Source organism: Furipterus horrens, unplaced genomic scaffold (assembly GCF_987537825.1).
Source record: "Furipterus horrens unplaced genomic scaffold, mFurHor1.1.pri manual_scaffold_6, whole genome shotgun sequence".
NCBI classification, from domain to species: domain Eukaryota; kingdom Metazoa; phylum Chordata; class Mammalia; order Chiroptera; family Furipteridae; genus Furipterus; species Furipterus horrens.
The window spans coordinates 26555945-26572526 of NW_028327176.1; the positions used below are offsets into that span (position 1 = coordinate 26555945).

The window sequence follows — 16582 nt, forward strand, 5'->3', positions numbered from 1 at the left end:
GATGTAAAGTACAGTATAGAAGATGGAGTAGCCAAAGAACTTATATGCATGACCATGGACATGAACGATGGTGTGGGAATTGCCTGAGGGAGAGTGAGGGGTGCTGGGGTAAAGGGGACAACTGTAATTGCACAATCAATAAAATATAATTTAAAAAAATAAAATACTTTTCTGGTTGGTGGAAGCCACTGCTCTAAGTACCTACTTTTGTCCCAGTGCCCTCTCCTGTTCCTCATGTCTCAGCAAATAAATAGGGTAATCCTTGGCTTTATCTCCCTGGAGTCTCTGCATCAGACCATGGAAATCACATGTGATTTACAAATAAGGGAGTCCATGTTCCCTTGCTCAGACCCAATTTACATGTTTGACTTTCCTAGTGGATTTTCCCAGGACTAACACAGTGTCTGGCATATGTTATTAACTGTTGAAAATTATTTATTAAACATTTTCTTAAGGAAATGACTTGAATCTTACCTTTGAGTGTCAGTGTAGAAGATGAGTGGTACTGATTAAAGCACCATTTTCACTGAAATGTGGAATTTGAATAGTGCATTGTAGATGTCTTATGATTGTGAAGATTCTTATGCTGTATATTTTAGAAGATATACTACATTCGTGTTTTCCATACCCACTCAACTGTATTTCTGAGTTTTGCAGTTGAATTAAATGTATTAAGAAGTTTCTTTTTTTTAATCCTTAAGTTGTATTACTAATGACCCTGATTTCCATCCCTGGCCATGCTATCATAAGTCTTCAATTCAGTTTAGGCTGAAAATTCACATATCACAAAAATGGCAGTGGGTTGAAGATTCTTAAGAAAAGGAATGTTAGAACAACTATATTTATTAGCTACTTTCCCCACTTCTCAGAATCTGAAATGCCCAGAACAACATTGTATTTCAAAACTGTGACTTAAATTGTTGACATGTTACCCTCTGATCCTGAGCAGAGTTTGAGTGTAAATGTACCCTTCTAATTAGCTTAATGTATGTCAAGGTGGGAGAGGCAGGGGAAGTTTCAGAGGTTGTTTTTTATTTTGGTTTTCATCTGAAAAAATTCTGCAGTGAAAATCGGCATATGCAAACACAGGAAGTCTAATCTTGTAGACCACTGGGACGTGAAATGGCCTGTGTTGTGCTCTGCTGCAAGACTGACCCTGTCATAGGCAAACTTTCTAATAATTTTGTTTCTTCCTTTATATATTAGGGGTTTTCAGTTCTGTAGATGTGGCTGGGAAGGATTTGGTGCATACAGTGAAATAAATGTATAAACCCAGATCACAACAGAGTACAAAGTTTCCATTTTAAAAGTCTTGTCAAAAATTCAATAAATTGATCCGATATGTATATTCCCTAATAGGACATTTCTGCATCCATAGCAGTCTTATCAACTAAAATTTGAGTATACTGTGGTGTCATGTGCGATAAGGGACATTTTTGGATGGCACAAGTGTAATTTCATAGCTAATCCTTTTACTCTAGTATAGGAGACAAGCCAGAACTGTATTCTGTGCCTCATAAGCTCTCCTGTATATTTTCTTGCTTCTATACCTTAAATATGAATTAACAGGAATCTTCAAAGTAATTAGTATATTCTATTTTTTTCCCAGTTTTATTGAGCTATAAGTTACATTTAACATTATATAGTTAAGGTGTGCAGCATGATTTGATATACATTGCAAAATGATTAACATAACCTAACATCCATTCTCTTAGCAACTTTCAAATACACGATACAGTATTACTAACTTCAGTCGCCATGCCGTTCATTACATCTCAGAGCTTAATCATCTTAGAACTGCAGGCTTGTACCTTCTGACTACCTCTACCCCTTTCCCCGCCCCGGCCTCTGGCAGCCACCGGTCTATTCTGTTCCCACAAGTTCATTTTCTTAGATTTCATGTGTAAGTGAAATCATGTGGTATTTGTACTTCTCTTATTTCACTTAACATCATGTAGTCAGGGACTATTTATGTTGTTGAAAATAGCAGAATTTCCTTCTTTTTTATTCCATTGTGTATGTATGGATCCATGTGCATATGCACACAGACTACATTTTCTTTATTCATTTCTCTAACAGTGGACACTTAGGTTGTTTCTGTATTTTTTGTTTCTTGTGGGGTACAAGGTATTCTGTTATTTCCTACTTTTATGAAATAGTTTAATTTTTATTATATTAAATAGTCCATAATTTTTAAGTGGGGGAAGGGGGTTGATTGTATCTACAACACCATAAAAATGTTCATTATTCTTACATCTAAGTTCCTTTTAGTAACTAAGTAACACACCATTTTACCTGCTCTCCAAATAATCAACATGGTCCTATTTGCTCAGTGCTAAGAATATAACATAAATTTCAAAGTCTCCCTGGCATTGGATTCTGTAGTTAAACAGGCACAGAAAGCCCTCTAAACATCTTTATTTGGCAATCAAGGTAAACTTGCTTTTTATGGAAGCTTTGTTCTGTTAGAGATGAGAGAAAAAGGGGAATTTGCGGTTAAGCTTGGATGTGGCAGTGATTACACCTGGAGGTACAATTGGTTTTTAAATTTAAGCATAATTATTTTTCTTGGCTGCTTTTGCAAACATTATTTGGCTTGAATTAGAATGTCAGAAAAACGGGCTCCCTGAAGCATTTGTTCTTCGGTTTTATTTTCTATTTGGTAACATTCCATCATTCGAGGAAGATCTTAAGTGTTTGAGAAGATCTGTCATGTTTAAAAGTATGGAGAACTGAATTAAAAGTAGAAACCTGTATTTCATTTTCCTACCTTCTGATGGAGGTCTATGAACCTCCACACCTCTGCTTTTTGTAATTTCTTATACAGTACTTTAAGACTACTCTTGTTAATTTAACTATGCGTGAGAAAATATCACACACACCCCTTTCAATGCTCAAGTAAAGCCAGCAGTACTCAGAAAATTCACGTCTCGGATGTCCTTTCTCTCTTGGTCACACATTATAGGTAATTGGCTAGCTATCCTACTGGACCCAGTTATATTGTTCAGTGTTTAAAGTGTTTCTAAGTGATGACTGTTGGTGCGAGCTGAAGCAGTCGACCTCAAGAGCCAAGTTTATTGGAGTTCTAAACTGTACAAGCTTTACTCCAAATCAGTCCAGCCCTTTTCTGTCTTCCTACAGCGCTCATGATGACATACCCATCTATTAAGTATCTTTACCACCAGCACCCTCACACTGAGTAATTTTTAATCAGCTGTAGGTTTTTTTTAGGATACCAAAGCCCTACAAATTTTAGTCAATTTTTAAATTATAATGTCAGCTCAAATATTATAGAAAAATGAGTAAAAGTGAACGAGTTCAATAACAAGTTTATTGCTATATATAAAATTCCCCCTGTTAAAATATGCAGTTCAGTGGTTTTCACTACATTCACAGTTATGCAGCCACCACCACTAACTTCAGAGCATTTTATCGCCGCAGGAAGAAACACTGCCCATTAGCAGTCACTTCCCATCCCTCCCGCCCCTCAGCCCCTGACAACCATGTGTCTACTGGTGCTTTCTGTGGGTTGGCCTATTTCATATCAATAGAATCATACACTTTCACTTGAACCTTAATGTTTCAAGGTTCATCCATGTCCTGTCGTGTATCATACATTCTTTTTTATGGCTGAATAATGTTCCATGGTGTGGACATGGCCACATTTTGCTTATCCATTCATCAGTGGATGAATGGTTTTAGAAAATGAACATTTTCCCAGGTTTATTGAGGTATAATTGACATATAACATTGTATAAGTTTAAGGTATACAACATAATTATTTCACCACAAGTTTAGTTAATATCCATCGCCTCACACAGTTAACGTTTTTTCTCCTGTGATGAGAACTTTTAAGGTCTGCTATCTCAGCAACTTTCAGATATACAATACAGTGTTGTTTACTACTGTCACTGGATTCCCAGAACTTCTAACTGGAGGTATGCACCTTTGACCACCTTCACCCATTTCCCTCAATGAACAATTTTTAAACTTATAATTTCATTTTTCTAAAAGATGTAAGGTCTATTTATTGACCGACTTTGGCCATATTTAAACAAGGCCGTTTTGAACCTGGTAACTAATTCTGCAAGATAATTTAGCTTCCAAAAAGCTTTACTCTTGCTCTACCGGTCTCACTAGCCAGATAAGGAGCCTCTCTGAGTAAGGCATGATAAATAATAAAGGGGCTCGCCGACTAAAATATTATCCTCACCTTTAAGAAAGTGTGTTAATCTCCACATGGACTTTACTTAAAATATTTTTAATGTACCTGCCTTGGCCCTCCCTGGGTACTTGTAAAGCACTATAAGTGTATAAGAAAGCTGGTCTGTCATTCAACTGTCCTATTCATACAGTTTTTTAAATACTGAAATAGTTCTCTGGTTGGTCAGGAGCCACTGTTCCAAGCCTTCAGTGTCCACTTCTGCCCTAGTGCCTTTTCCAGTCCCCTGTATCTTAGCAAATCAGGGGGGTAGTCCTTCGTAGAGCAGGTAGGTCACCAGTGTTTGCCAATTTTATATTTTACGAGTGTTACCTCAGCTGGAAATGAAAGCTTTTTTGCAAACTTAAGAGAACATTGAGTGAAGAAACTTGAGCTCTATTCACAGCTTTGTCACTAGCAAACTGTGGTCTTGGTTAAGCCACTTCTAAACCTCTGTGTCCTCAGCTCTAAAATCAGAAAAGACTACCCTAAATATTGTGTAAAATGATTATAAGAGATTGTAAAGTTCTGAGTATCGTCTGTTGTCTATAGAGTTACTACTTTTTTACCCTTTTCTAAGAATGTATTTTGAAATATTTTCAGGGTAACTAAATATTAACATAAATGCAAAAGATTGTATTAAGCTTCACTACCAGTCTTGTACAACTTATTGAAAATAGGTTTCTGATTGTTGAGTCATTGTCACTTTTGATTATTCACTGTATACAAATGGTCCCAGCTTACTATGGTTTGACTTACAGTTTTTCAACTTAAAAGTGGTGAAGAAACAATATGCATTTCAGTAGAAACTGGCTAGGCTACGCTATGATGTTTGGTAGGTCAGGTATATTAAATGCATTTTTTACTTACAATGGGTTTATCGGGGCATAACCTCATCTTAAGTAAAGGAACATCTGGAGTTCTGCTCAGGTTTTCTTCCAGAAAGCCACTAAAGTGTGATGGAAAACGTTATCACTGGTGTTTTTATTTTTTCCTTATCATATTAGGTGTTTATCAGATCAGCAAACAAATCAAAGCTCATGATGGCAGTGTGTTCACACTTTGTCAGATGAGAAATGGGATGTTATTAACTGGAGGAGGAAAGGACAGAAAAATAATTCTATGGGATCATGATCTGAATGCTGAAAGAGAAATTGAGGTAAGGATGGAGAAATGAAAATTATAAAATATTAAATCCTCTAAGCTAATGTCTACTGTCTCACATTAAGATAACTTACACTTTTCTGGGAAATTGATGCATGGCCTTTTCATTTCCTCAAAAAGAAAAGAAAAAAGGGGACCAATCATTAAACAGAATAATTTGAAAGAATAAAAAAAAATTGCACAGAATATTTATTTTTATTTATTTTTTAGAGAGGGGAAAAAAAGTTGATTTCTCATTCCACTTATTCATGCATTTATTGGTTGCTTCTTGTATGTGCCCTGACTGCAGATCGAACCTGCAACATTGGCATATTGGGATGACACTCTAACCAACTAACCTACCTGGCCAAAGCCTGTCTTTTGGGGGTGGCGGGGGGATGATCCAAAATATAACCAAGCTATACAAAATGACCAATTCAGTTTTAAAACTTGAAAATAATCAGTTCAACAATGGGCTTAATGATAATAGCTAACTTTCTATGTATGTGTCTGCTTCATGGCATGGACACAAGTGTATCCATAAAACCTGACAGGTATTTTGTGCTCAGTGAAGGTATGCTAACTGAATTAAGTTCTCAGGAAGTAAAACAGTTAAGAATTGTATTTTAAAACAATAATTCTCAAAGCAAGGAAAAATCTCAGAGTTTAATATTGCCTCTTTTTTTTGGTGACTTAAATTTTGAACTTAGGCTCAGTGTTTTCTACACATAATATGTTTTTAGACAAAATCTCTAAAAAAGAGGACCCTGATAGTACTGCTCTTGCGTTTTATTTCTAAGAAGATAGATAAGAAAGAATTGCTTTATCTCAGCCTTAAATTCATGCTATTTCTTTTCTTCACAGATAATTCATACCCTCTAATCTAAAGCTAATACCATCTGGTTCATCCTCCCCTTACCATTTCTAACAATTTTGGATTATTTTTAGAATTCAGTTTTTTGTATTTTTAGGAGTAATTTTGGATCCCACTTCATAAAGAAGAAAGAATTGCATTATTTCAGAAAGAGTAGTTCTTTGAGCTTATTATATTAATATAACATTCACTGCGAGTGTACCGTGTAGTGGATTAAAAGAGATTGATCTCCCAAGAGTCCTATTAAGGAGTTATAACACTTTACAATATATTGCTTTTTAGTTTACAGAGAAATCTCACATGCACTGTACTTATATTTTGATTCTTAAAACAGTCAAGAGTAGGTAGGGCTTGTATTCATTATCCCCATATTACATGTAAAGAAATTTGTCTTAGGCTAAATGATTTACCCCAAATAACATAACTAGTAAGTAGCAAAACCAGACCTTAATTCTTCATGTAATCCAATTTCTTTTCCTCCCCTCCTAACCCTTAACTCTTAAAATTATATAAAATATAAATTTAAAATGAACCGAAGCAAAGGATGTTAATACATGATAACTTCTGTGTAATAAAATGTAATTGAACATTTCAAATTTGGAATTCTGGCATTTATTACCAGTTAATTTCTTTCAGCTATATATGTAGACTTCAGCTAGTAATTAATGCATGTTAGTATGTATATGGTGACATTACCTTTTTTTTTTTTTTAAAGGTTCCTGATCAGTATGGAACAATCAGAGCTGTAGCAGAAGGAAAGGCAGATCAATTTTTAGTAGGCACATCACGAAACTTTATTTTACGGGGAACATTTAATGATGGCTTCCAAATAGAAGTCCAGGTAAACTGTGTGATTTTAACCATTAACTGAATATTTTTTATGATTACTTTGTTTCTTATAACAATAGGTATATTTTATTTTCAGGGTCATACAGATGAGCTCTGGGGTCTTGCTACACATCCCTTCAAAGATTTGCTCTTGACATGTGCTCAGGATAGACAGGTGTGCATGTGGAACGCAGCGGAACACAGGCTGGAATGGACCAGGCTCGTAGATGTGAGTAAAGCAGAATGTGATTGTCCCCGCCCCACAAAAACGCCCCAGGCTAGCAGTTGGGAGCAGCAAAGGAGAAAACTCAGCATTGGTTAAAACAGTGTTTAGTAAACAGAGAGTGTTTAGTCACAAAGTATAACATGAACCCACTCTGAAGAAGTAAATCAGTGCAAAAGCTCCATTTTTCCATCCATTTCAGTAGTAAAAGCAAGATGTCACATATTTACATATTTATGAGCATTGTTATGGAAATGTCTGGGCCTCTGTGGTGTTGCAGTTGGCTTCAGTAAGTGCTGCTCACTGACAGACTCCTTTTTGAGTTGGTCTTCTACTATATTTTCTCCCTATGCCACTGAGTTATCCACCTTTTCTAGCCCAAAGGTGTGTTACGTGTTCTTTGCAGACTGAAAGAACTGTACAAATGTTTGGTGTTATTCTTACTGTTATTTCCCTGCCTGGCCACAGCTGGCTGTCCTCGCCCCTCACCGCTCTGCCAGCATACCCCTTCCTGCTCTGAAATGCCGCCTCCTCATTTCCATTTGGCCACAAGGAAGTTGATTATAATTCAGTGTTCATATGAAACAAGTTATTTTCAAATATGTTTTTGCCACCATTCCCATAGACCTAGGGAGACTTTCTCATGTACTCCCAACAGCTGTCTGTCTCTCTTCTAGGAACCAGGACACTGTGCAGATTTTCATCCAAGTGGCACAGTGGTGGCCATAGGAACGCACTCAGGCAGGTAGGGTCTTCAAGAGTAATCGTCGGCAGCCGTCCGTCTTGAGAGACGATGGTGTAGCTTCTTAAGAGTCTATCTGCACCGCCGAGAATGGCTGTGCAGTCCAACTTGGGAGTGGCACGGTATCTGTCTCCTCCCGTGTTGAATCGACATCTTGTGATGACGCTGGAGTGTCCTCTCCAGTGAAGCTGAAGCTACAGAGCCTGGGCAGGGTGATATGGAGGGTCTGCTGTTGCCCGTGCAGCAGACCCCCCCTCTCTTCGCAGCTGAAGGGTCCAAGGGAAAGACGGAGTCAATACAGCTTGGCTTCAGGTGCGCCGCAGGAGTTGCCGGTGATGACTGCAACGTCAAACCGCCTTAGGGACTCCGGCTCCGGATTTTCTGTCGGGGTTTACTCCCTTAGCCTTTCCCCTAAAGAGGTATGCCGCAAGGCAGCGGAGGTTTTTTGGAGTCAGAGCTTTCCTTCTCTGACAAGAGTAATATGAGTTAAGTAATTTGAAGTGGTGAAGTGTTTAACCATTGTTCAGGAATGTTGGCAATCTGATCTGGAGAACTAATCTTTTAAATGGCACATAAATATGCTTGTTGCTCTTTAATTGTTATATTTCCTCATTCAGTCATCAGTGATTTTTTATTGAGCTCTTTGTTAGACACTGTTGTGGGTGTTTAGGCTGCATCAAAGTGCGAAACAAAAATTTCTAACCCTTGTGCAGCCCATGTCATAGTGTGTGTCAGGGATGGAGGCAGAATAAAAAAATAAACTTTATAACTAGGTTAGAAACTGTTAGGAGCCATGCTTGGCGAAGATTGAGCATGAAGTTGTTTGTGCTATAACTTTTGTCATCTTGTCTTTTTGAATGCTACACAGCTAGATAATGAAGGTATATTTCCTGAAATTATTAATTACTTGTCTCTGCAGACCTTGTATAGTACCTTTCCAAGGTTATTAAGTAACGTATATTTATCATTGTATAGTTTTGAGTCATTTTATTGCCTCTGCTAATAAGTAGCCCTCATCGCAAATAATTTGTCTTTTAAAGAGGCAGGATAAATATGAAGTCAATTTTCAAAAGTTAAATCCATAGAAAATGTGGAATGCAGATTCCTGATAAGGTGAAACTATTGTGAACACACATTTAAGAAAAGATAAACTTTGAAATGTGGGTATGTAACTAGAGATGCTATTTCAGTGGTTCTGAAATAATTGAATTTTAGAATTAGGCTGCTTGAGGAGTAATTGGTGATAACTTGCAAATATAGATGGCTCTGCTATCTCAGGTTTCTCAAATTATGTGTCAGTATTAGGTTATTACTTAGACTTGGTCCAAATAGGTGTATGGCAGGTCACTTTGTAGGAAATTATTTTCTATTATAACTCAAAAAATTAATAGAGTGTGAGAAACAACCTGATCTGTAGTATTGAACGGGTTTTCAGAAAACCCATGCAGGAGTTTACTTCAAATCTATTTTTGAGCAGCTGAACAGATACCACAAATGCTAAATTCAATGAAATAGTATGAGTTACCATTTATCCATTATCTGATGATAGACCTTGTACTAAGTTTTTTATTTAGAATACAGCAGAGTATTTATTTCTTCATTGCACAGACAGGAAACCAAGACCCATAGAGTTTCAGTCACTTGTAACTGAGTTTGGATTTGAACTCAGATTCTGTATGGTTCCAAAGCTTGTCTCTTTCCATTATTCCACCAGTACTCTCTGAGAGGTGCTTATGGCGTTATTAGTATTACTCAAAAATATTGTAAGGAATGTTTATCTTTGAAAGTTAAGTCACTGGCTGACATTTTAAAAGCATTTACCATATATATGAAGGAGTTAAACACTGAATGGAGTGTAAGGGCTAGAGGGATTTGAATCATTAGGACACACCACTTGATTGGATTAGGGGTGTGTGTGTGTGTGTGAAGTCATTATTAACAAGCTTAAAATAAAAAGTCACTTAATTTAAGTGACTTAAACCACTGTTAAACCAGGAGTTGTGAGGAGGAGGAATCTTATAAATGAGAGTGATGTGTCAGCTAAATAAGAAGTGCTGGCGGTTGGTCCTTTCTGGTGTGGAGATGGGGGTTACAGTAGTCCCTCTGTAGATCATGGTTCACTTATCGCAGCCTCACTGTATCGCAGGATTTTTAAAAATATTATATTTAATTATTTATTGCAGATTTTTTGTATATCGCAGGATTTTGTGGTACTGTATATGTATGTTGTTAAAGTTACGTAGGTTTAAGAGTAGAATATGTTTAAGAACACAAGTAGTGTTTATAAAAATGTGGAAAAGGTTAATAAGGGAGTAGGAAAGGTTAATAAGAGACTAGGAACGGTTTATAAGTGTGTGGGAAGGGTTTATAAAGCCTTAAAATATACATAAATACTAAAATAAAGTAAGGTTCCTACTTTGCAGATTTTCACCTATCGCGGGGTGGGGGGTGTCTAGAATGTAATACCCGCAATAAGTTAGGGAATACTGTATTTAGAATCTAGGGGAGATGTAATTATTGACATAGATCCTGTGTTTGGTTTCACATCTTGGTTAGATTCTATTGATTCTTGGAGAACTTCCTCATTTTCATTTTTTACACGGGTCTGTGAATACCTGACTATACTGTCTAAAACTGAAAATTCCTCAGTTTAGCCATTCAGATTATTATCACTAACCTTAACCCTGAAAAAAAAGGTCACATTTAGGGCAAAGAAAAAAAATTTTTTTTTAAGTCTAAAGCAACACACATCCAATTGTGCATAATCCAGAAAAGGTGACTTGCAAACTATTTAAAGATGTCTCATGTCTGGGCTAGAAACCTTCTACTTCTTATGATCAAGAAGTAAGCATAGGTGAGATTAATTATTAAAGTGATAAAGAAAACTACAATTTTAAAAGAATGTATTACGAATATAATTTTTAAGGGAAAAAATTAAATGCATAGCCCTAAGTGAACATAGTACAAGTGAACATAGTACTCCCTTAACATGCTAATCCTTGCATAGTAAGGATTCATTTTTAACAGCTATATTGAGATATAATTCATATACCATAAAATTCATCCATTTAAAGTACACAAGTCAAGAAATTTTAATAAGTTCACAGGGTTGTACAACCATCATCACAAGCTAATTACAGAACATTTTCACTAACCCAAAAGAAACCTTGTGCCTATTAGCAGTCATTCATCATTACTCCTGCCCACTTCCTCCTAGCCTTAGACAGCTGATCTACCTATAGCTAACAAGTTACTAAAATTCAGTCACAAATGTGTTTAGAGAGGGATTTCATTGCTAGGTGAACAGTTGGGATCTTTTAGTCTTTCATCTCCTACCTTGAATAAACTAAGATATATGAAATAACAGCACTAAACATGATATTTTAAAAAAAATTTAAAGCGCTTTTCTCTCATGAATAGTATTTATTTTAACCTGAAAAAGAAATGGTTTCTTTCCAAATATTAGTTATATAATTAGCTTCAAAATGAAAAAGAACTGTCATTATGATTTCTGGTACTGGCTTATTGTAGTGGTGGAATTTTTCCCATCTGAATAATTAAAAATAAAACTTGCTGCCCTTGTGCCATCCCTTTATATGAGATTAAGATAGTGATTTGATTTTTCTAGTTTTGTTCCATTTTCGCAACCCCAACCATTCATTTCTTCCTGCACACTGCACTACAACTAAGGAATTCTTGCTAAAACTTGATTTTTGTCATGCTCAAGACTTATTTTATATTCATTTACTCATTTTACAAATGTTTTTAGTGCCTGGTCTGAGCCAGGCAGTTCTCACATCTGCGCTCCTATAACCAGCTATGCGTACTGCCTGTAACCTGCCTCCTCCCTGTCGTCCAGTCTTTAGTTGTCCTTCCTTAGTCCCCAGTCTTCTTCATACCCCACATCCTGCCATGCTCTTCTGAAACACCATTTGTCCCTCCCAGTGTTCTCAGAAAAAGGGCTGATAAGAGTCATCTATTATGTAGCTGGATTTAAGTCATTGGTTTACCTCTCAGGAGGCGTTTTATATTTTGACTTTTTCTATAAATGTGAATAAAAAACTGTCTCAAATTTCGTTGCTGTATGCAAGTGTTGGAAGTATCGCTGGTTCCAAATGAATGGCCCTCGCTTTCCTCTCCCACCTTAACAACTGCATGCTCCCTCCCACGTAGGCCTCCCTCTCGCCCGCTGCCTGACTGCTGTACTTCTTTCCCTCAGAGTTCAGCCCAACCAACATCCTACATCCTAGCCTCCCTAAAGGTTTTCCTGTGTCTGCTACCATTCATTTTTCTCATGAGAGTTCCTCTACTATACAGGGTGGGACAAAAGAAGGTTTACATTTGTTCGTATGGAAAATAATACAATAACTAATAAACAATAATATAAGAATAAATTCTGTGTTTTGCATACAACTGTAAACCTACTCTTGCCCCATCCTGTACATAGTCACCATCACTTAAATATTATTACGTATATTGGATGCATAGGTTCAAGGTCATGACTGGCTGCACATTTGTATGTGACTAATGTCAAGCCATAGTGTTTAAGCCATAAATACAGCTTCCTCAACAAGCAGAAAAAGGAAAAGATGTGTTGGGTGCTGTGTATCAAAAACGAGTCGCTTATCAAAGTATTTTTGCAAGTGTTGTGAGAAGTATTTATGCTTGAGCATAGCAATATTGTTTGTGATGACTGTTTATAAACATTTTGCAAAGCCAACTATTGAAGATTCTGATTAATTAAAAAGACTTGGTATATTTTTTAGCAATATCTAAGTTTCTGTTATTTGAAAAAGAAAATTTTTATTTTATTTTTATATTTCTTTAATAATTTCTAGATTTTAACTGAAAATAAATTTAAAATCATGTATTTTATTATATAAATAAGATGAATGCAGATTTGCAGTGTTTTTATTTTTATTTTTTTGCATTTTAGCACGTAGTAGTGATGAATGTATCTCTTAGATACATGCAGCTTCTATGCTGTAATTTTTTTGACATTTTGCAAAATGAGTTCATCCTTCTTAGTAGGAAACATGTCATACGTAAGGGCGTTAGTAAAATTCCTTAATTTTTAAAAATTAAAGGGGAAAAAGGTCAGCAACCGTTTTTTTCCCTAGAAGTGCTAATATCTGAACATTTTTTAATTTTTCCCTTCTCAACAGGTGGTTTGTTCTGGATGCAGAGACCAGAGATCTAGTTTCTATCCACACAGATGGGAATGAACAGCTCTCTGTGATGCGCTACTCAGTAGGTAGGTGGATTTACCCACATTCTGGAGTCCACAGCATTTCTCTGTGGCTGCATATTTTCACTTGCAATCGAGTTGGCTACTTTTTCCTCTAGAGTTGTTAAGTGTTGAATATGTTTCTCCCAACATCAGATTAAATTCTGCTGCAGGAAACTGCAGATCTGCTAAAGTTAAACATTTTGAATCAACAAGCAAACATCATTTTATAACAAACTGTTACAACTGTATTTGCAATTGAAAGCAGAAAACAGTGCAATCAACTCCCCCTCTTTGGGGGGGGGGGTACTATACATACTTAGAATTTCAAATAGGTGCTAGGCTGAATGTTACATCTACTTAGCAACCTTTTCTTTGTATACAAGAGAATATAAAAGAAATTATAATAAATATACACAAATTTTACAGGCCCTTCAATTCTTTAAAATCTAGTTGCATTGTTACTGGTTACATAGTAATGATTGTTTTGTTAATTAAATGAAATGCTCAGCAACTCATAAGAATTTGATAAATTTGTTTAGCCTTGTTTGAATAATTCTTTGTACTTCATTCAAAATGTTAAGTTTCTATAGTATTCTATTTCCGTTTCCCCTTATTATGGTTTTGTATCATTCTCCCCTTGGAGTTAAAGTGACATTCACTTATATTCAAAAACACATTCCGTTAGTTGTTGGATCAATATGAGATCCAAAGAATCCTTTTGTTATTTCTACGTTGTTTTAAAAGGAAGTATTGAATACTATTCTCTGAGTTGAAAAAAGAAGGAAAAGTATTTTCTTCAGACTGTAAGTGTCAAGAGTTGAAGCAGAAAAGGTTTTCTGTTTTGGATTGGCTTTTTTCAGTACTGTAGTTACAAATAACTACTGCAAATGTAGTGATTAAAACCCAAGGGTCACTTGTACTTTATTGACCATCTGGTACATGGCAAGTACAATGAAGGAGACCATAGAGAAGAGAACATGGTCCCTATCCAAAAGAACAAATTCTGTATTTGGAGAGGTCATGTGTGCTCAGCTGAAATGAGCAATTGTTCGCTCAGTTTGCTGGAGGAATACTGTGACTTAGACCCATCAGAGCAGATTAACCTCCCTGGGGCCCGATTGTACCGAACTAGAAGGAGACTAGGCTAGAATGTGTGGAGTCCAAAGCCTGGGAGTGTGTCCAAGAAGGGACTGTGGACTCATCTAGATGACCCTTTGTTTTCCAAGTGTTCCTAGTGATGGAAGGATTCATAAAATGACAGTTAAATTGATGGTAAATAACAGTAAATTATCAATGTATTTCTCTAGTCAACAGTTTCTCCTGCTTCATTCTAGATGGCACCTTCCTGGCTGTAGGATCTCATGACAACTTTATTTACCTCTATGTAGTTTCAGAAAATGGAAGAAAATATAGCAGATATGGAAAGTGCACTGTAAGTAGTGAAGTAAAATAAGTTGTGAACTTAGAAATTTTTACTTCATTAAAGAGAGTCAGATGTTTACACTGATGCATCTGTCCCTCCACTGCTTTAAAACTTTTATCTCTGTCTCTGAAAGCTGAGATTACGCGACAGCAGAGCATGGCAGTTCCCTGTGTGCCCTATGAAGCTTTCTCCTTTGGTGGGAGTTTAATACTTGTCTGTCTCTGGCTGATTTTAGAGTTTCCTAAGCTATTTACATCAGAACCCCTTAGAGTAAATACACTTTGATAATGGAGTGAGTCCAAAATGAAAGGGTAAGTCACTTTTAATCCCAGTGCCCCATGTTCCTGCCCACCCTGACACCCTGCAGTTTCTTGTATCTCCTGTGCCACTAAAATAATTTATATAGATATTTGTCTTTTTTAAGAGAATTAACAAACATTTTCTTTAATTTGTTGCCCATTTCAGATTGACTAGGTAATCACTTTAAGGTGAACATTAGATTCAGTTCTGTAGATACATTGGTGGTCACCTTATGGCAGGTACTCTATGAACTAGAGACCTGTTCTGGGCATCTTGATGCGCTCACCAGGCACACCACTGACTGGCCCGCTGCCCACTGCCTGCGCGGGGCCTCCTTCCTGTGCTCGGTGCCGGTCATCCTCTCACCTGGCGTGTCCACCAGAAGTGATGCCCTGAAGGGGGCAAGCTCCAGCTGTTTGGTTAAAATTTTTTAGAGGGACATCTTGTAAAATTCTAAATATGCTTCTGCAGCCACTATGGTCACTGAAATACTGACTAATGATAGGAAAATACTGGAAATAAAACAGAAAACAGCATCTGTACTTGTGAGAAGTTCTAGTAGCCACATTTTAACAAAGACCCAATCTTTAAATAGCAGTACGACAATCACAAGTTCCACGGAAGGACGTAAGTCTTGTTATCTAAGAAGGCAGTCAGAATAGGACAGTAGAGCGCAGCGCAGGACTTGCTTCTTACACATTAGTGCTCACAGATGCCGCCTCAGAGACCCAGGTGACGAGTGAATGTGAACGTATTTTCTGCTGCGGCTGCTCCGTTGTGTGGCAAATGGTACCTTCTCTCAAACACCGCAGGCTGGTTTACTGTGCACAACTGGTCCTGCCCGCCTCTTTGAAGGAACCCCAGTGATCTTCCAGAGAGAGTTGCTCTCCGTGACCCTGAGCTCTCGGGGCTGGCTGAGGAGTTGAGGGGAAGAGGTGAATGGAGTCACCCCATGCCCCGTTCATCCATGACAGCCTTTCACTTCCTCTCCTGCAGCCTGTCCACCCTTGCAGCTCCCGCGGGCGCCTGCAGGCACGCTGCCCTCTTGCTGCCCTCGGGTTCTCCAAGTCTCTCCCCAGCACACACTGCAAACCTCCTCGGCCTCATCTGTGGCACTTTGTTCCTCTTATTAGATCATGTGATTTTAGAAGGACCTTCCCAATTTCTTTTACTTCCCACAAGAACTTCCATCTTAGTGTTTAGTAAATATTTTTAAAAGTGGTTTGACTAAATGATAGGATTCATGGGCTCACGCTTGTATCCTATATTCCCTCTGTAAGCAGTTTGAGTTAGTAACTGCTGCTATAGAAAAGCTTTTAAGGCTTTGAATTCAGACGCTCCTTCTGTCTTCTGCAGAGCCCCCGGATTTGGGGTTGGGGCTGAGGGGCATGCTGGCAAGGATCTCATTTTATTTGCTTTACATATTGGACTTCTCAAGTGAGATTAATATGACAGAAGGATTTATAACTAAAATGAATTTAAAGACTGCTAGTTGATTTTCCCAAAGATTCCTGAGTTGTACGTGTTTTTAGTGTGTGAAGTTTTAGTTTTGTTGCTTTCCAGTGTTTCTTAACCCCAGCCTTTCCTGTATTGTTTTGATAAGATAGCGAAAAGGTCC

The 16582-nt window shown here is 37.3% G+C and overlaps 1 protein-coding gene across 1 annotated transcript in view; it reads left to right on the forward strand.

Annotated features, from left to right (window-relative positions):
* EML4 (EMAP like 4) overlaps nt 1–16582 on the forward strand; it is a 133953-nt gene that overhangs the window by 105278 nt on the left and 12093 nt on the right. The window contains exons 14-19 of the mRNA XM_090281209.1: nt 5209–5360; nt 6934–7059; nt 7144–7275; nt 7947–8014; nt 13177–13265; nt 14576–14673. Coding sequence (XP_090137335.1) covers nt 5209–5360; nt 6934–7059; nt 7144–7275; nt 7947–8014; nt 13177–13265; nt 14576–14673 — 665 coding nt within the window. The remainder of the gene's footprint in view (nt 1–5208; nt 5361–6933; nt 7060–7143; nt 7276–7946; nt 8015–13176; nt 13266–14575; nt 14674–16582) is intronic.